Here is a 20,346-nt window from a genome sequence, read left to right as displayed (position 1 = left end):
GAGATAAGATTAGTTTGGCAGGATTTGTTCTTCATAAATCCATGTTGGCTCCTAGTAATCACTGCATTGTTTTCAAGGTGCTTACAGATTGACTGCTTTATAATCTGCTCCAGAGTTTTTCCAGGGATTGATGTTAGGCTGACTGGTCTGTAGTTCCCTGGTTCCTCCTTTTTGTCCTTTTTGAAGATAGAGACAACATTAGCTCTGCTCCAGTCATGCGGCACTTCACCAGTCCTCCATGATTTCACAAAGATAATAAACAGCGGTTCTGAGAGTTCTTCAGCCAGTTCCTTCAATACTCTGGGATGTAGTTTATCGGGCCCTGCTGATTTGAACTCATTCAATGTTGTCTCTTTGTCTAGGAAGTGGTTTTTTGAACCACTTCTATAAAATGTTGAACCAAGACAACTAAAGAATAGAACACAGCTTCTCAGCAGTGTTGGTTGAGGATTAGCACCCAGGTCTGATATTGACTGCTTCAGATTTTATTTTATGAACACGTTAAGGATCGCTTAGGCTGTGGTGTGTTGAAAGTGCATGTAAAAGCTCTATAGCATAATAAAAGGCTCTGTATTAGTTGTAAAGCTGCAGATGTCTGGCAAAGGCCAGCAGGCATCCTGCTCAATTAGAAAAAGATCCACTTGATTGACTACCCTCATGATGTCCTATGATTTACCCACATACTTTCGGTACCAGCCATATGGTTAATGCTACCGGGAGGCAAGTCCCATGATACTTCAACATGTGTGTGAATCAGCCCCGGGCCACAAGTTTTCTGAACTCTACCAATAATACTAGTAATAACAATAATAATAATACATTCAGTACCTGAAGATTAGAATCAGAATTTTGGTATGCCTACCGAGCAAAATTATGAAAACAACCGAGGCTTGGTAAACCATTTCACAATTTTGCTTTGAGGGCATCGTTACTACTAAACACCAGTTGCAGAAGAAAGCTTTCATTTTTATTGATTAAGTGTATTGGCCACTGTTCAAAATACAGTATCTTCCCACAGCAGCTTATATTATTTAAAATCATACATATATATAGAACAATATAATCATAATAGCAACAGGTGGTGTTTTTTTAAAAAAATCCAAATCTGTCTCAACCATTTGATTCATTTCAGTATATTGCAGGCAGCCATTCCAATCATTGTCTCAGTGGACTATCTGACTTCATTTCTGTTTCTTTATGAAGGGGAAGAACGGGGCATTCAAGGAATGCTACTACGGTCACCTAAAGCAACACAAAGTTACCAAGCTCACCCCCTCTACAAAATACACATTTAGGTTGGCAGCCAAAAATGACATTGGGATGAGGTGAGAATGGACTGTGTTCATTGCATGGCTTCTACACGTTTTTTAATGGCTTGAGTTCTTGCTAATCTTTTGACTTCCCCTCCCCCAGTGGGTTCAGCGAAACATTGGTATGTTACACAATAGGAATTGTCCCACCACCACCTCCACCTCCTCGGCTAACTGAAGCAGGGGTCACTTGGTTATCGCTTGAATGGAGTCCCCCAACTGGAATATCTTCAGACGACTCTCTGACCTACATATTAGAAATGGAAGAGGACGGTTCTGTAAGTATCTAACATTTAAGAGTTTTGAAACCTTCAGGTGAGAGCTGGGGGGGGGGGATCTTTAGAAAGCAGCAGCTGCCCTCTGATGCAGATTAGAATGTTGCCTAGTGAATAATTATGCACTGTCTCGATGAAATATCCCGGTGGAGTTGGTAGTAAACAATCCCTGAATCTTCTAGGACTAATTTAGTGCCATGTTGTTGTTGCTCATAGAGAAGTTGGGGCAGAACCAATGGGTCGTAAACAGCTAGTATTGAAATGCACCTGATGGCTGACTTAGACTTTGTCTATGTTGCTGTGATCTTGCGCAGGAAGCTGCCTTCTACCAGGTCAGACTCTATCCATCTCGCCCAGTGCCGTCTACACTGTGCTGCTCTCCAGCACCTTGGGCAGAGCAAGGACTTTTCCATCACCTGCTTCTTTTTAATTGGAGATGTTCTGTTACCATGCTGTGGTCCCCACCCAAAGCTCTGTGGGGCATGTAGGAGATTGATATGAACAGGAACTAACCTGATTTGCTTCAGGATTTGAGACAGTTCCTTGGGTGTAACTTAACTGGGGTTCTGTTACAGTTGTATATGACTCTGGGTATGGGGATTGGACCTGCTAGCATTAAAAACCACAACAGTTATAGTTGGATTTATGCATGTAAAATATATATTACCTAACAATAACACGGTTATTGCCCTGAGGAATTTTAATCATTTTAGTGTAAGAAAAATGTTACTGTTGCACATACATACCCAACTCAAGAAAATGTCCCTTTTCTCTCTCCCCCCTTTCTACAGGATTATGGTTTTCAAGCAGGGTACAACGGAGATGAACTTTCTTGCACTTTAAAAGACCTTAGGAGGAGTACTTCCTATAAGTTTAGGGTACGTCCCAAATTCAAACATTATTAAATAGTATTATGCTTGCTGGTGGCATTTCTGTATATGCAGGTACTAAGGAAAGCCAAAGTTCTGCTATGAAAAATTCATTATCTCTTGATTAGGAAAAGAAGTCCAGATAACTACATCCTTGAGATACAAGGGAAAATACCAAGCTAACTTGAAATACTAACATATCCGTGGAAACCCCTAAAGTCCCTATATTCTAACACAGCCTTTCCCAACCTTTGTTTGCCCAGATGTTGTTGGACTACAACTCCCATCAGCCCCAGCCAGCATGGCCAAGGGTCAGGAATGATGGGAATTGTGTCAAGGTAACATTATTGTTATTGTTATTATTTGTTAGATGTATATCCTGCCCTTCCTCCCAGAAGAAGCCCAGGTGGTAAACAAAAACACTAAAAGCACTTTATAACATCTTGAAAACAAAAGACTTAAAACATATTAAAATAAAACATCTTTTAAAATACCTTTAAAAAACAACTTTAAAAACATCTTACAAAGCAATTCATTCACAGACACAGACCAGGATAAGGTCTCTGCGTAAAAGGCTTATTGAAAGAGGAAGGACCCAGAGGTTGGGAAAGACTGTTCTGACACTTTAAATACCTTCCTCTGTGCAGGCAGGTGCTTCAGCTTGGAGGAGCCAGAAAATAGCAGGGACTCCCAGGCCTTTTTGCCAAGCTCCCTTTTAAACACTTCCATTTCTTCAAGTCACCATTCTCACTCCATCCTTTGTTTTAAAGTTCTACTGCCTTCACCATTCACAAAACCGTTTCTCAAACAGGGTCTGGGTCTCCACCTCAGGCAAATTGCCCTAAAAGAAATAGTTATATAATCAGAGGGAGTAGGCCTCCAAAGGCCTAAAAAAGTCCGGGTAGCAATAGCAGGAGAGGACCATTGCCCTCATGTTCTGCTTGGACGTGGCAGGCACCTGGCAGGCTGTTCTGGCAAGCAGGATGCAGGACTAGATGGGTTGTCGGTTCTGATTGATCAGGCCTCTTCATTTTTTTTTTATACTGACATTAGGTTTTTTTAAGCTGATGTTTGTTCCTTTTGTGATGTGGCAGGTGTTTGCTCACAACACTGAAGGGAAAAGTAGCCCCAGTGAGATAATAGAATTCACCACAAGTCCTGACAAACCTGGTCCTCCAAGTAAACCAGCTGTAAAGGGAAAGATCCATTCACATAATGTGAAAGTTACCTGGGGTAAGTTAATTTTATATAGCCCATCTCTCTCTCCCTCTCTCCCTCTCCCTCTCCACTCAGCCTTGTTGCATAAAAGTAAGACACTGTCTACACTTCAACACTCTGCACTTGCTGTTTCCAGTTGAACACATAATTAACTTCAGAGAAGTAATGAGCAAGGGGTACATTGGTCTGGACTGATGGGTTTTGCAAATGCCTGGATCTCTGCCTATTTAGTATGCATGTAGCATGCATCTATACTTGTGTGGCGTGTTGAGTACTGTTCATAACTCCTTTTGTCCCCCTTCCCTCCCCACAAGGGTGTAAACTAGGTTCTGTGCACACTGGCATCTCTGATCTGCAACCATGTGTCAGTCAATGCAGCATTTTCAAACAGTACAGAGATTTTAGTTACCTGGGCTTAGGACTTATGACCAAATAGAGTGCTGTTCAGCTCTGATCATTCCTTCTGCATGTGGATCTTTCTTTTAACATTAGCACCCTAAAGATTCCATTTTTAAACCAAGGAGTACACCAGCTGTTGGCATTAGAATATTTGTACCCAGTTCTTCAGCCAAAAAGGCTCCCAGAGTGACTTACATACAATAGTTTTGAAACAAGGCAGTTCCTGCCTGCAGTCTTAATAACCTAAAAAACACAAGGATAAAGGGACAGGAAGGGAAGAGTAAAAAAACAACCTCAGATACCACTTCTTAAATAGTAGTTTATAATGACCAGCTGGCATAGAAACAGTTGAGGAGGTACCTGATGGAGCTGGTCTTCCGGCAAAGCTGATGGAATGAATTCTGCTTCTCATCTTCCCCACAGAGGCAGGTTGATAAAATGGCTACTGCCAGGTGACTATTGAGGGAGAGGAGCTGGCCTGTCAGCAGAAATGATGGGATGAGACCTGCTTCTCATCTCTTGCCATGAAACTAGTTGTGTTGATTTTAAAACATTGACTTATTTTTGTTTCTTAAGTTCTGCCTTTGTGTTTTAGATCCACCAAAGGACAGTGGAGGGTCAGACATCTCTATGTATATTCTGGAGATTGCAGAAGCCTCAGCTGGTAAGAGACTGAACCTTTTGAATGGCTTGCTTGGTTCTGATCATGTCTGTGCAAGACAAATTGGGCTGTGGTGCAATATGCAGGAATGCTGCTGCTTTTCTTCTCCCTCCCCTTCATTGTGGCACTTGACTTATTTATTATTTTATTTATTTATTTAAAATACTTATACCCCGCCCCTCTTCCGAGGAACCCAGGGCGGCTCACAATCAAAACAATAAACAATCAGAACAACCAATATACATGTTAAAAACAATTAAAAATAGATTAAATCAAAATAGATTAAAACTATAACACTTTCAGTTAAAAGCCCGCCTAAATAAAACAGTCTTCACCTGGGCGCGAAAGGATGATAACGAGGAAGCCAACCGAACCTCGCTAGGGAGGGAATTCCACAATCTAGGGGCAGCCATCGAAAAGGCCCTATTCTGTGTCTCAGCAAGAAGAACTTGCGAGAAAGATGGAATAGTAAGGAGGGCCTCACCGGATGATCTTAAAATCCGGACAGGTTCATAGAGGGAGACATGGTCTAACAGATAGCCTGGACCTAAGCCGTATAAGGCTTTATAGGTCAAAACCAGCACTTTGAATTGTGCCCGGAAACAGATTGGCAGCCAGTGGAGCTGGTATAGCAAAGGAGTAGTATGTTCTTTGAACCCAGCTCCAGTTAACATTCTGGCTGCCGCTCTTTGTACCAGTTTAAGTTTCCGAGTAGTCTTCAAGGGCAGCCCTACGTAGAGCGCATTACAGTAGTCTAATCTGGATGTAACTAAGGCATGTGGCAGAAGTCACTCCAGGATTCGACTAAATTAAACCTTAAAACAGATAACATTCATTTGTTTTGTTAGATTTGCACTCACTTGTCAGCCAAGACAGCTGGTCTAGCACAGTTGGGAGGAGAGCCTGGCTGGGAGTCCAGAGTCTGTGAGTTCAGATCCCCACTTGTGTCTCCTGGGTGTCAAGGGCCAGCTAAAGATCACCCCTACAGTGAGTGGCTCAGGGGTTACGTGCCCTGCCACCTGTGCAGCCATGGGCAAGCTGCATAGTCTCAAGGAGCCCAGTTGCCCCCCAGCAGGCCCTAGCCAGCTGGAGAGGACTAGCCTCAGAGGGAGGCAATGGTAAACCCCCTCTGAATACCACTTACCATGAAAACCCTATTCATAGGGTAACCATAAGTCGGGATTGACTTTGAAGGCAGTCCATTTCCATTTTGTCACCCAAGATTGGCTCTTCAAGTGGCTTTGTAATAATTTAAAAGCCATTGTGCGCTGCCAAGCATAAGCCCAATAGCAGCAAATCTTGTCACCCATGGGAAGGGCCTTCCCTCACCTGGGTTGAGAATGTGCTCCCAGCTTTTCAGTGGAGGAAAGAAAGGGAGCAGCCGTGTTCATAAATTTGCCTCAGTCCTCCTGGTGTTCCTGTTGCCGTTGCAGGATCACCTTTCCCCTGTGTGCCCAATTGACTGCTTCAGTCGGCATGATTGCAGGTGCCTCATAATACTCACTCTGCACATGTAAGAAATTGCTCTTACTGTGGCAGCACCTACACTTTGGAACTCCCTGCCTATTGACATCAAGCAGGCCCCTTCACTGTACTCTTTTCAGTGCCTGCTTAAAACATTTTTTTTCTATACAAACCTATCCAGACACATAGAATGTTGATACGTGTTTTAATCTCTTTAGTTTATTGTTGTTTTTAATTGTCTTTTCTGTTTTTAGCTGTCTTTGATTGATAAATTCAATGGGTTTTTTTGGTAAACTGCTTAAAGGTTTTATTCAAGAACCTTTATTCAAGCAGTGGATGAATTTTGTTAAATAATACATTTGTAATGTTGCAAAAAGCCACAGATGTCTTTCTCTCCCCCTCCCCCGCTGGTTTTATTTTTCTCTTAGGGAGTAAATGGGAAGTAGTCTATAATGGTTCCATCAGAGAACACGTATGTGCTCATCTCAGCCCTGGTACGTCCTACAGACTAAGAGTCTCCTGCATTGGTAGAGGTGGCCAAAGTCAGGTGAGCAAAGAAGTCCCTTTTTAAAAAAGCAGACATGGGGGGAGGCTATGTGTGCCTCACCATTCCATGGCAAGCATGAAAAAGAAACAAGATTTGTTACTAGCCCAAGATTCATTATCCTGAGAATATCCGTTTCCATTTGTTTACTTTTAAATAAATAAATATCAAAGCAAGTTTCTGGCCTCATCTGCCTGCAAAATATGGGTTTTAAAAGTAGGCAAGCAATGTCTTGTCTTATTAATTGTACACAAAGGAACTCGAGGTGACATTCAGAAGGTTCACAAAAACTCTGACCTGCTGGATGTCAACAAGTTTGTTGCATCATTTGCCTTCCAACAATGTCCTGGGTCCGTGGTTGAAATCTGCATAGTCAAGAGGGATTTCTAGCCGTTGGAGGGTAGGACCTCTGTACGTCATTGCCCTTCCACATGAGACTGAATCATGATATCTAAAGACATATATGCAGATTTTGTTTAGTATGTGTAATCATATGTAGATTGCCTATTGAAGATCAGCTTTTTCTTGGCACAGGTCTTTGGTTTACTTTGATACAGTCTGTTCGTGTTCTAGAGTACACAGGCCTGCTTTAGAAAGCATGCTGTTGAAAGTACACATGAAACAGATGTTTTACAGATTTTGACACCTGTAAGCTAAATACGTGTATTCTTTTCTAGGCATCTGACATACTCACTGTTCAGACACCAGCTGTTCCTCCTGGACCGTGTCATGCTCCGTGGCTGGTTGGCAAAACCAAACCTAAGGAAATAGCTCTTCAGTGGGGTAAGATCTGTCATCTTGAGGAAATGGAAGGGAGAGGGATAAGAAAATGAAATTTCACGTATTTTGCATGAATGTGCAAGTTGGATGAGCAATGACAAAAAAACACAAAAAAACTAGATCTTACTGATTTACTTGATAATTTGCTCAATCCCAGGGACTCAAGAGTGGCTTATAGCAGCTTTTCTGCACGGTAATAGTTGAGTCCTCCAGTGCCAGGCCAGCAGCCAGCCAGCTCAACCAATGGCCAAGGGCTCATCACACCATCCTTCTTCTGGGGCCCTCATCAGCCAGTTTAGCAGCAGGTAGGCAGCAGTCCTGCTTGTCAGTGGGAATGAAGCTCTTCTCCCAGCTGCAGTGACCACCTGCCACCTCAGCTTGCCCAAAATGTAGTGCCCCAGCCTATAGCTGTATGAACTCTGTAGATTTGAATTTGTAGGCCTAGACATTGCATTGCATGTAAATGAAGATGGAGGGCAACTTGGGTCCCATTTAAAAGTTGCTCCCTCCCCCAATGATGTCTGGGGAAGGCAGTGTCAGAGAGGGCGGTGAGTGGAAGTGCTGCTACTGCTGCCTTTACAGTTGCAACGAAGAAAAATACTGTCTGGTTGTAGCTATGTTTGTGGTGGGGCCTCTGAAATCTGGTCCTGCCCCTTCCCCAAGGGGATCACAATCTAAACAAATCAAATTGTTTGTGGAATAAAAGAGGCCAACCAACATAAAAAATAGCATTATAAGCATAAAATCTTTTTTTTTTACAAAAACAATGCCACACATTAAATAACACATCCACAAAACCACCCAAAGGAGAATGCTGTGTGTGTGCTAAAAGCATGCTGCAAAGTGGGGTGGGCTGATTGTGGAGCAGAGCTCCGTCCCATGTGGTAGTGGTGATGTCTCTGGAGCTGTGTCCAAGAGGTAAATGCATCTTCACTCCCAGGCCCTGAAAGGCTCCTCCTCTCCAGCAGCCTCACCAGCTGTCACTGACAGTCATTGGAAAATGTAGCGATGGTATCTCTGGCAACGTTAAGATATTAAACCAAGTAGCAACCCACCATTCTTGAGGCGAACTTCTCTTTGAAAATGTAACGTATGTGTGCATCACTTCATATTTTGCAGATCCCCCTTCTGTAGATGGGGGCTCAGAGGTAACAGAGTACATAGTGGAACTAGTAAACTGTGACCAAGACGAGCGCAAACAAGCTTATCGGGGCCCAGCGCTAGAATGCACCGTGAATGGTCTCCTTCCTGGGAGGACATACTGCTTCTGGATACGAGCAGCCAACAAAGCTGGGGTACCTCACTGAATTTTTATTTGAACTTGCTTAATAAATTTAACTTCTGGTGCAATACCAGCAGGATTGCTGCAAGGTGCATGTGGGCGGTGGAACCAGAACATCCAACTCGGAATAGATTGCGCAAATAAACCCTTTTTTGCATGAACCAGGATTTCGGATAATTTTGAAAACTTGTCAGGATAGGAGAGCTGTGCCAAGTGTTTCCATCTTCTTTTCCCCATACAAACATGATGACATGGCCACACTTTAGACAGCACATGTTGCTGTCATCCTCCTACACGTATTCCAGGTTTAATAAAGATTTTAGCTAGTTGTTTTATTTGGTGTACCTTGGCAGTGTGTCTGCTTCCGATCTCCATTTCCAATTCACTTAAGCTGCTGCCACTTATTTGGGTTATTTGAACTCTGATTGACTGGAATCAGAGAGATCCCAAACAGCCTTGCAAATAAGTCTGCAGGCATCACTAATCCTGCCGTCTCATACATCTACATTTGCCTAAAATGACCTTGGGGAATGGAGTTTGTAAATGTGCTTACCTGCCTGGTCTTCTGGAGGTCATTCTTAACTCCAGGCATGACGTGTGCAACTCTGATCTCAAGGAACTGGAGTGCTTGGTCTTAGAGGAGAGCATTGATATAGTGAGCATAACGGAGACCTGGTGGAATGGAGAAAACCAGTGGGATATGGTTATCCCTGGATATAAACTATATCGGAAGGACAGGGAAGGACGTATTGGTGGCGGAGTCGCTCTATACGTGAAAGAAGGCATTGAATCCAGCAAGCTCGAAACCCCAAAAGAGGCAGAGTGGGGACTGGGACCTGGTGCAAGATGTAAGTGTTGTTGAACCGATTGGGAGCAGTGACCACAGTGCTATTAAATTAAACATACATGTAACTGGCCAATTGCCAAGAAAATCCAACACGGTCACATTTGACTTCAAAAGAGAAAACTTCACAAAAATGAGGGGATTGGTAAAAAGAAAGCTGAAAAACAAAGTCCAGAGGGTCACATCACTCGAAAATGCTTGGAAGTTGTTTAAAAACACTGTATTAGAAGCTCAACTGGAGTGCATACCGCAGATCAGAAAAGGTACCGCCAGGGCCAAGAAGATGCCAGCATGGTTAACGAGCAAAGTCAAGGAAGCTCTAAGAGGCAAAAAGTCTTCCTTCAAAAAATGGAAGTCTTGTCCGAATGAAGAAAATAAAAAAGAACACAAACTCTGGCAAAAGAAATGCAAGAAGACAATAAGGGATGCTAAAAAAGAATTTGAGGAGCACATTGCTAAGAACATAAAAACCAACAACAAAAAATTTTATAAATACATTCAAAGCAGAAGACCATCTAGGGAGACAATTGGACCCAATTGGACCCTTGGATGATAAGGGAGTCAAAGGTGTACTAAAGAACGATAAGGAAATTGCAGAGAAGCTAAATGAATTCTTTGCATCTGTCTTCACAGTGGAAGATATAGGGCAGATCCCTGAACCTGAACTAACATTTGCAGGAAGGGATTTTGAGGAACTGAGACAAATAGTGGTAACGAGAGAGGAAGTTCTAGGCTTAATGGACAATATAAAAACTGACAAATCACCGGACCTGGATGGCATCCACCCAAGAGTTCTCAAAGAACTCAAATGTGAAATTGCTGATCTGCTAACTAAAATATGTAACTTGTCCCTCGGGTCCTCCTCTGTGCCTGAGGACTGGAAAGTGGCAAATGTAATGCCAATCTTCAAAAAGGGATCCAGAGGGGATCCCGGAAATTACAGGCCAGTTAGCTTAACTTCTGTCCCTGGAAAACTGGTAGAAAGTATTATTAAAGCTAGATTAACTAAGCATGTAGAAGAACAAGCCTTGCTGAAGCAGAGCCAGCATGGCTTCTGCAAGGGAAAGTCCTGTCTCAGTAACCTATTAGAATTCTTTGAGAGTGTCAACAAGCATATAGATAGAGGTGATCCAGTGGACATAGTGTACTTAGACTTTCAAAAAGCTTTTGACAAGGTACCTCACCAAAGACTTCTGAGGAAGCTTAGCAGTCATGGAATAAGAGGAGAGGTCCTCTTGTGGATAAGGAATTGGTTGAGAAGCAGAAAGCAGAGAGTAGGAATAAACGGACAGTTCTCCCAATGGAGGGCTGTAGAAAGTGGAGTCAAGGATCGGTATTGGGACCTGTACTTTTCAACTTGTTCATTAATGACCTAGAATTAGGAGTAAGCAGTGAAGTGGCCAAGTTTGCTGACGACACTAAATTGTTCAGGGTTGTTAAAACAAAAAGGGATTGCGAAGAGCTCCAAAAAGACCTCTCCAAACTGAGTGAATGGGCGGAAAAATGGCAATATAAACAAGTGTAAAATTATGCATATTGGAGCAAAAAAACTGAATTTCACATATACGCTCATGGGGTCTGGACTGGCGGTGACCGACCAGGAGAGAGACCTCGGGGTTGTAGTGGACAGCACGATGAAAATGTCGACCCAGTGTGCGGCAGCTGTGAAAAAGGCAAATTCCATGCTAGCGATAATTAGGAAAGGTATTGAAAATAAAACAGCCGATATCATAATGCCGTTGTATAAATCTATGGTGCGGCCGCATTTGGAATACTGTGTACAGTTCTTGTCGCCTCATCTCAAAAAGGATATTATAGAGTTGGAAAAGGTTCAGAAGAGGGCAACCAGAATGATCAAGGGGATGGAGCGACTCCCTTACAAGGAAAGGTTGCGGCATTTGGGGTTTTTTAGTTTAGAGAAAAGGCGGGTCAGAGGAGACATGATAGAAGTGTATAAAATTAGGCATGGCATTGAGAAAGTGGATAGAGAAAAGTTCTTCTCCCTCTCTCATAATACTAGAACTCGTGGACATTCAAAGAAGCTGAATGTTGGAAGATTCAGGACAGACAAAAGGAAGTATTTCTTTACTCAGCGCATAGTTAAACTATGGAATTTGCTCCCACAAGATGCAGTAATGGCCACCAGCTTGGACGGCTTTAAAAGAAGATTAGACAAATTCATAGAGGACAGGGCTATCAATGGCTACTAGCCATGATGGCTGTGCTCTGCCACCCTAGTCAGAGGCAGCATGCTTCTGAAAACCAGTTGCCGGAAGCCTCAGGAGGGGAGAGTGTTCTTGCACTCGGGTCCTGCTTGCGGGCTTCCCCCAGGCACCTGGTTGGCCACTGTGAGAACAGGATGCTGGACTAGATGGGCCACTGGCCTGATCCAGCAGGCTCTTCTTATGTTCTTATGCCCATCTCAGTTTTTTTTCTGCAGAGAGATATTTGAACGTAGGAGGACAATCTTTGTGAGTTATTAAAATATTAGATATTCTCTGGTTTTAAAATAATTTGGGCCTGAAACATCTTTGGTGATTCTTGAGTGCACTTAAGAGCTTTATTCGCTTTTGGATTTCCTCTGCTAAAGCAAAGGGAATGCCAGATTTTGGTGGAAGAAAGAAAGGGAAAATGGGAGGACAAGGAGCTTTCAAAGAGGGAAAGATTCTAGGAACTTGCCTCCCCAGGGCTTCATGCAGCCTTCCCAATTTGCAGCCTTATTTTCCCCGCGCTGGCAGTTTAACAGAAGAGAGAGGAGACATCATCATTATTTATTAGATTAATTTGTCACGTATTACCCAAAGGTCTCCAACCGACTTACAACACATGATGGGATTCCTGAGAGCCAAATTGGGCCTGTGAGAAGCTCTAGTCTCTCAGGCAGTTACTACTGTATCACAGGTATGGGAAGCCCTTTGACCTCCAGATGTTGCTGAACTATAACTCCCATCAGCCTCAGCAAGCATGGCCAATGCGCAACAGTGACTGGAGTTTTAGTTCAGCAACATCTGGAGGGTTAGAGGTTCCCCACACCTGCTGTATCCCTTTCCTTGAACGAACCTGATGAGCAGGACATAAAGAAACTAGCAGTTTCTCAGGCATCACGTTAATTGCTGTTTTGTTTATTACCGGTCTGGCATGGCTGCTTCTTCCCTGTTTTCAGATTACATGGTTGATGGAAACACATGAGAAGATATGTATGTGTCCCATGTGATTTCTTCACCCAAACTTCATTAGATCAGTATGAGATGCAGGTATGCTACATCATTAACATGTTGGTCAGACCTAAGTCAGGGTATGAACTGTAAACTATTTAGGGTTCTGGTAGTTTGAATCCAAAGTTGGGAAGGGCTCATGGTCAGAAAGCCAATATTGTAAGTGCTCTCACTAAAGCAGACACACAAGTTGTGTAGCCAAAGAAACTATACTCTCAATGACATTTTTGCATTATTTCCAGTCTGTAAATGAATATTGAATTGGTTCATCTCTTTGTCATTTCCTAATCTTGAGGTCCTGTTTCCCTACAGCTTGGTCCGTACTCAGAAAAGTCAGAAATTTCTACAGCTCCAGGACCTCCAGACCCGTGCTGCATCCCCCTGCTAACTTGTAAGACAGCTACTTGCATCATAGCCTCGTGGGAGGTACGCTGTTTACATATAATTCTATAGTTGTTATGCAAGCCCCACTGAAATAAATGGGAATTGCATGAAGAAACTTTAGAGCAATGCTTCCATTTATCATCTTTAATAATAAAGAGCTTTTTGTGCATTATCAGTGACTATCATAAGGAATTAGGTATTTTAATGTGACACCTCAGATTCTTGTACATTTCACCGAAAGGCAGGATTTTGTGACTAACTGTTGAGCAGCCAGTTTCCTTTTCACTGAGTAACTGAATCGGCCCCTGTTTATGGCTCAGTGTTGGCTTGTTGCATGCTTGCTTTTCCATCCCAGATAGCTGAACAGGGTTTACAATGGGAGAGTGTAGGAACTATTAAATTCTTTTGTTAATTTCTTGAAGGAGCCTTATAAGTAGTGTTCAACAAGGCTTGCCAAATAGATCAGTCTCTGCATAAGAGGTTAAATGGACACAAAGATACTTAAAGATAGCCTGATCTAGTATAAGGCAGCTTCTTGCATGAAACAGAACTGCAGTTAGCCCTAGCAATGCCTGCCAAATCTGGCCCTGAGAAATGTCGTTTCATGCCCCATGTTAGCCATACAGTTTTCCATGCAATTTTAGTCTCCCTCTCCGCCCCACCCCTGGCCCAAACCACAGGATTGTGGTGAGGACAAAATGAAAACCATTTAATGTTTTTATTTATTGAATTTCCATCCTGCTCTTCCTCCCCAAGGAGCCCAGGGACAGTACAATTTTAAAAAGCCAAACAAAATAGCAAAATAATAAAAAAGGGAAAAAATCAACTTAAAACTTCTGAAAATATTTAAAGTAGTAATATTGTGGCTGTGCTTGAATCCTAGAATAGTGGAATAGTTGCTGGCATAAAGTGCTATGATCTTTTTTTTTTTTTAATCCAGCACTGACCAGATCTTTTCCAGCTTTGTATCTGGGCTATTTCATAACATAGCTATTTCACAGCTTCTTTTCTTTGTAGTTGTTCATACTTCCTAGTCTAGAGAAGCAGGGGTATTCGCCTTCAGAGGGACATTCGTCAAGTCCACCTCAGTTGGCTGAACTGACTCCTCAGTTTTTGGTTTCCTACTGTTGTGGCAGGGGCTGAGTAAAAGCACAGATAGTCCTAGGATTTGCTTCCCATTCTAAATGCAGCCCTAAAAGCTGAGGGGAAGCGCCATACAACTGCAGATTTTGAAGTCTTCTATGGCAAGAGCTTACATGGGCTATGGCTTTGATTATAAGGCAGAGATTAAGAGCAGCATCAGCAACTTCTAAAGACTTGAGAGGACATCAGGGGTGGGCATCCAGATGTTGCTGAACTACAACTCCCATCAGCCCCAGCAAGCGTGACCAATGGCCAGGGATGATGGGAGTTGTAGTTCAGAAACATCTGGAAGGCAGCGGTTCTCTACACCTGTCTTACATCATGGACCATTCAGTGCCTTCATCAGTTGGTGTCTCATCTTGATGCTTATGTATGTGCCCTAATTTTCCCTCTCTCATTGCCTGCCACCATGGGGTCCAGTCATCAGGTGGAGAGATGGCATATAAATATTTAAATAAAGAAATATCCTGGTATAAAGATTAGGTTAGAGACCATCAATCTTACTGTCAATAAATCTTTGTCCTTTACTATTGGTGAAATACTCATCTGCAAACGATGAGAATTTTAAATGCTGAATTTTCACTTTCCGCTTGTGGTTTTATCTTTTGTTTTGTTCTAATTCCTCCAGAGTCCAGCATGTAATGGTGCAGAAGTTAGTGAATACAGGCTAGAGTGGGGCCAAGTGGAAGGATCCATGCACATCATATACAATGGCCCTCTTCTGAGCTATGAAGTAAAAGGACTTACACCTGCAACCACATATTATTGCAGAGTACAGGTAAGTAAATATAGATGTATCTAGCTTAACATAAGAACATAAAAAGAGCCTGCTGGATCAGGCCAGTGGCCCATCTAGTCCAGCATCCTGTTCTCACAGTGGCCAACCAGAGGCCTGGGGGAAGCCCGCAAGCAGCTTCCTTTTCCTTAAGGGTTCTGTGCTCTAAGGAGATCTTAAACCAGAAGTTGTGAGCATTTTTCAGACCAGGGGGCACATTTCAAAATTTTGAGAAAGTGCTAAAGGCACCAATCACAAAATGGCTGCCATAGGAGCATGGCAGAATGCAACATGACTGCCATGGGAGCGTGGTGTAATGCAAAACAAAAGAGACTACAGTCATTGCTTCCCCCCCCCCCCCAGACAACCTTATGTTCCCCACGGAAAGTCAGCTGTGTCATTCTAGTTCTGACTGTGGAGATCCAGCTGTTAAAGGTCCAAGAGCCTTGTTCTGTCCAGTGCCAATCCTAAACCAAAGCTTAGGCTACCATCCTGTACCCACTTACCTGTGAGTAAGCCCCATTAAGCACAGAGACTTACTTCTGAAGTAGACCTGTATACAGTTGTGCCGTAAGTTAACTATACTGTGAATTCTTAATGAATGCCTGGACACCAACTCCAGCCCAGCATAAGACATACCTAAGCCTCCTTGCAAAGTTTTCAGAGTTTGTATTTGCTATATGAGGAGGGGATTCTTGAACATCTACCTACACTTGCTGTGTAGTAGTATGTGCAGAAAATAACTTATAAGGCGTACCTGATCTCAGGCAAAAACATTGCAAGAAAGATGGATCCTGGTTGCTAGGTAAAAAGCAGGGCAAACTACAGAGATTCCAAGCATTACTAGAAAAAAAGACTGAAGCAGGAAAAGTGCACTAAAGGTGAGGGGGAAACACTCTTTGGGCCACATGGATTCCTATTGCCTGGGGTCCAAACAGCTCCGTTATCAATCCCAGCTCTGACTTCACACATTCGTTAAAAATGTTGACAGGAGGGAGCCGCCACGCTGGCTCATTTCACAGAAATGGCTTAGAAGGGTACCTGCACAATTTCCTTCATAGGTTTCTTTCTAGGAGAACTATAGACTTACTTTTTTTAAAAAACGAAAGCTCGGAGTCTGTGGCTTCTTCCTGGGGCTTGCAGTGGTGGGCAGGTTAGTGACTCAAACATGAAGTGAGTTCACTAATTCCAAAGCTATGTTCTGTGAAAAATAAATGAAGAACTATTGAAGGCTTTTCTGAGCCCAGAGCACCCTCAAATGGTTCAGTGCTCTGGCTGGAAGCATTTGATGCTGTCATATTGCAGCATCAGACACAACTGGATGCTTTCACCAGCCTGGATGCAGCGGAATTAACCTCCCTCAAAGCAGGCTGCTTGTTGCATCTTTGGATAATTGGAAACAACCTAAAGGTCAGGTAAACATTGAGACTATTTACAGAAATTATTAAAATTAAAGAATGAGAGGATGTCTAAACCAAGCGTACAATAAACCACAGATTAATGCGGGGTTAGGCCAAAGGTCCATTTAGTTCTCACCATTCTGCTTTGCATGCAGAAGGCCTCAGAATCTCCAGCACCTCCAGGCAGGGCTGGGGGAGAGCCCAGTCTGGAATCCTGGAGAGCCACTGCCAGTCCCTGTAGACAATACTGAGCTAGAGGGACCAGTGGTCTGGCTCAGGGTAAGGCCACTTCCTCTATTCTGACGCTTGTGGGCTTCCGAGAGGCAACAGCCCTCTCCCTTCTCGCAATTTCTAGCCACTGGCATTCCGAGGCATACTGTCTCCCACAGTGGAGGGTGAACACAACCATCAGGACTAGTAGCCGTTGGTAGGCTTATCCTCCATGAATTTGTCTAATTTTAAAGCCATCCAAGTTAATGGACATCACTGCCTCTTGTGGTCATGAATCCCATTTTTCTACTATGCACTACTACTTTCCTCTTTCAACAAGCCTTTTAAGTTGAGACCTATCCCAGTCTGCATCTGTGTCAGAATTGTTTAATATGTTTTTTAATAATGTTTTAAACCCTTTTTTAAAGTTTTTTTTTTAAAAAAATGTTTTTAATGCTGTTTTAAGATCTGTTTTTATGATGTTTTGAAGTGTTTTAGTGCTTTGTTTGCCGCCCTGGGACGAAGGGCGGGATGCAAATTAAATAAATAAATAAATAAATAATAATAATAATAAGAGGAGAAAACTTCTGTATTTTCACTTTGTCTATATCAAGTGTAATTTTACACACGTGTTTTCCCCACCCCATCCACACCATTTTTCCAAGCCAAAAGAACTTGAACCTTTGTAACCTTTCCTCATAGGGAAGTTGATGCAGGCCCCTGATCACTTTGGTTCCCATTTTCTGCCTGAGCTAGAGTCCTTCCACATCAGGAAGCCTGTTCAAACCCAGGTGGTCAAGTTCCTCTTATTCTCTCATACAGTAACAGTGAAATGCATTTCCAACTTCAGTTCAGAACAACATCCCATGTCAGCTGCAGGAGTTTGGGAAACCATGATGTATCTGTTCCTCCTCTTTAACTGCCTTTCCCCCTCTCTCCCTCCAGGCTGTGAATATAGCTGGTGCTGGGTTGTTCGGGGAGATCGGCGTGGTCACAACCCCAGCTTCTGTGCCAGCTGCTGTGGCAATATTGCACGTGCTTGAAGAAGACCAGATGGAAGCCCCTCCTCCTCTCTCGACATGCCTTGCTCTTCACTGGGAGGAGCCCTGTTGCCATGGGGCAGAGGTCATTGGCTACCACATAGACTATGGGGAGAAACAGCTCGTAACTGTCAACAGAGTTACAAGCCATGTTTTGGAGAACTTACAGCCCGACACTTTATATAGGTAATTAGATGCTTTCATTTCACATTAAGATATTTTGATCAGGCTAGCATTTGTCTCAAGATTTGTCTCAAGATATGTGTGCATGTGCACACCACTTAGGTCTTCTTCAACAGACCATCTTTCTGATTAAAACTGTTCCCCAGATGCGTTTCTCTCCACTTCCTTGCTCTCCTGCAGGTGGTAAAGCTGCTGGGGCAGAAGGAAGATTTTAGTTGGAAGAGGGGACAGAAGAGGTTATGCATCTGCCCCACTGTTCAGATCGTATTTGCCGCCCTTGTAGCTGTGTGTGTGTGTGTGTGTGTGTGTGTGTGTGTGTCAGAAGACTTCTAAGCTTTCTCCTTCAAAAGGAAGTTTCAAGCCCTCTTAATATTCAAAATTTAAGATGTGTTTATCAGTTTCAGCTACAGTGAATGAACAATAGATGGCGCCCTGTAGCAATTTCATTCAGGCAGAAACTAGACAAGGTGACTGGAATCTGCTGAAAAAGGCAACACCATGTTTGAAGCTAGAATCCTTCTCCCCAAGATTTTAGTTTTTTGTGTGGAGGAAATGTTTTTGTATTGAGGAACATTGGACAGAGTTGGGTAGAATATGAAATACTGAAAAAAACAATCCCAGGCTGGAAAGGGAAAAAGCATAAGAGGTAAAATAAGCATGTCTAAGAGGAGGAAGTATCTACAGGGACACAGAAGAGGCAAAGGAATAAACATCCTACAGTCATTTGACAATGTCTGTCTTTTGGAGAGGACAAACACTGGCAAGCTAGAGGATATGAAACTGGGTAATGCGTTGGCCTTGGTTTGGATGTCTTGTTAAACTATAACTAAAGATAAGCTGTGATTTAAGGGTAATGAACAGCGTGCAGGTGCCCACTGCTCAGTGTTGTCTGCTTCTCTCCTTCTCTGCTGCTGTCTTTGCTGCACCAAGAGGGAAATAAACCAGAGGTTGGCTTCACATTTCATGAAAACCAGCATTCATGGCTTATTTCTCTTCAGACAAACTATGAGCAGAAGCCAAGGTTTGTTCGCAGTTTACCACTCATTTCCTTAGAGTAACAACCCACAAATGTTGATTTGCACACAACACTGAGCCAGAATCTGCTTCGTTTCCCTCCTGACTCAATAAAGACAGGTGCAGAGGAGGAGTGAAACAGCCACTACTGACGAGTGGAAACCAGAACGCTGCTCATTCTTGTTAAACCAGGGTGGGGAAGTGGATGTGGCCGGCAAGGCAGAGCAGAATCTCTCCCACCCCTTGTGGGCCAAGTTTGAGAGGTGGGTTGATCACCTGTCGGTCACAATGACATCAGGTGACCGTTCTTTTTTGCTCAGGGGTCTTAGAACACTGCTGTTTTGCACTGCACTTTGCTTAGAGGTTTGCAGTTCCCCTTTTGGCTGAGCCAGGCTTTGACTTTCCTCACACCTGACCTTATTTGTGATGTCAGGTGTACGGCAGATGCATGTGGCTTGGCCAAGTAGGGAGGCCTGCTGGGCCTAATGAGGTTTGCAGACCGGAGGTTTCTCATTCCTGCATTAAACCATAGTCCGCAACTGTGATTTAATGTGACATCTTGACCAGGTCAATGAGCATGGCATAAAGAAGAGAAGATGCCACAGTGCAGGACTGTGATGGGGAAGAAATGTACCTGGTAAAATGTCTCTCTTTTGTGCAGTTCTTAAGATACAGGAGCCTTCTGTCCCTGGCACCTCTACTAGGTGGATGCTATAAAGTGGATTTTGGCAGTAAACCATTTTCTGTTTATCATTTTAATCTTGTGGCTTTGAAACGTTAAAACTGAAAAAAAATCCAAGCAATAATTTTATCTTAATATTAATGGCAACTTTTTATCCCATCGCACTCTCTTAGAATCCGAATCCAGGCCTTTAACAGTCTCGGAACCGGTCCCTTCAGCCCTTCCATTAAAGCGAAAACAAAACCTTTACCTCCGGATCCCCCACACCTGGAATGTGTTGTCTTTAGTTACCAGAGCCTTAAGCTGAAATGGGGTGAAGGCCCTAGCAGAGCTTTAATCACCAATCCCACACAGTTCAACCTACAGATGGAAGATAGGTTTGGCAGGTCAGAGCTGTCTTAATTTTGGTCTCTCTACATCTTGGTTCGCATTAACAAGTGACACTATATATATACACCTCCGTATCCTTTTTGATGGCCTCTGACATTGGATCGCCACACATGGGCGTAACATTCAAAAGTCCTATGTGTGGAGGCCTCCCATCAAACCATCAGTATTCTAGGTCAACCCTAAGAGTCGACCTCACCGTCTGGGGATACATACATGCACTTTTTAGATTGGTTTTTGTACTTGTAAGCCTATCCTGGCATTTAG

The 20,346-nt window shown here is 43.1% G+C and overlaps 1 protein-coding gene across 1 annotated transcript in view; it reads left to right on the top strand.

Moving 5' to 3' along the window:
* Positions 1 to 20,346, top strand: part of FNDC3A (fibronectin type III domain containing 3A) — a 90,297-nt gene that overhangs the window by 62,440 nt on the left and 7,511 nt on the right. Inside the window, exons 12-23 of the mRNA XM_061598860.1 lie at positions 1,204 to 1,325; positions 1,414 to 1,588; positions 2,377 to 2,463; positions 3,549 to 3,687; positions 4,667 to 4,735; positions 6,625 to 6,743; positions 7,418 to 7,523; positions 8,640 to 8,815; positions 13,174 to 13,287; positions 15,017 to 15,166; positions 17,719 to 17,999; positions 19,866 to 20,078. Coding sequence (XP_061454844.1) covers positions 1,204 to 1,325; positions 1,414 to 1,588; positions 2,377 to 2,463; positions 3,549 to 3,687; positions 4,667 to 4,735; positions 6,625 to 6,743; positions 7,418 to 7,523; positions 8,640 to 8,815; positions 13,174 to 13,287; positions 15,017 to 15,166; positions 17,719 to 17,999; positions 19,866 to 20,078 — 1,751 coding nt within the window. The remainder of the gene's footprint in view (positions 1 to 1,203; positions 1,326 to 1,413; positions 1,589 to 2,376; positions 2,464 to 3,548; positions 3,688 to 4,666; positions 4,736 to 6,624; positions 6,744 to 7,417; positions 7,524 to 8,639; positions 8,816 to 13,173; positions 13,288 to 15,016; positions 15,167 to 17,718; positions 18,000 to 19,865; positions 20,079 to 20,346) is intronic.

This window comes from Rhineura floridana, chromosome 16, assembly GCF_030035675.1.
Source record: "Rhineura floridana isolate rRhiFlo1 chromosome 16, rRhiFlo1.hap2, whole genome shotgun sequence".
Classification (NCBI taxonomy): Eukaryota; Metazoa; Chordata; class Lepidosauria; order Squamata; family Rhineuridae; genus Rhineura; species Rhineura floridana.
This window is presented reverse-complemented; position numbering and strand designations above follow the sequence as displayed.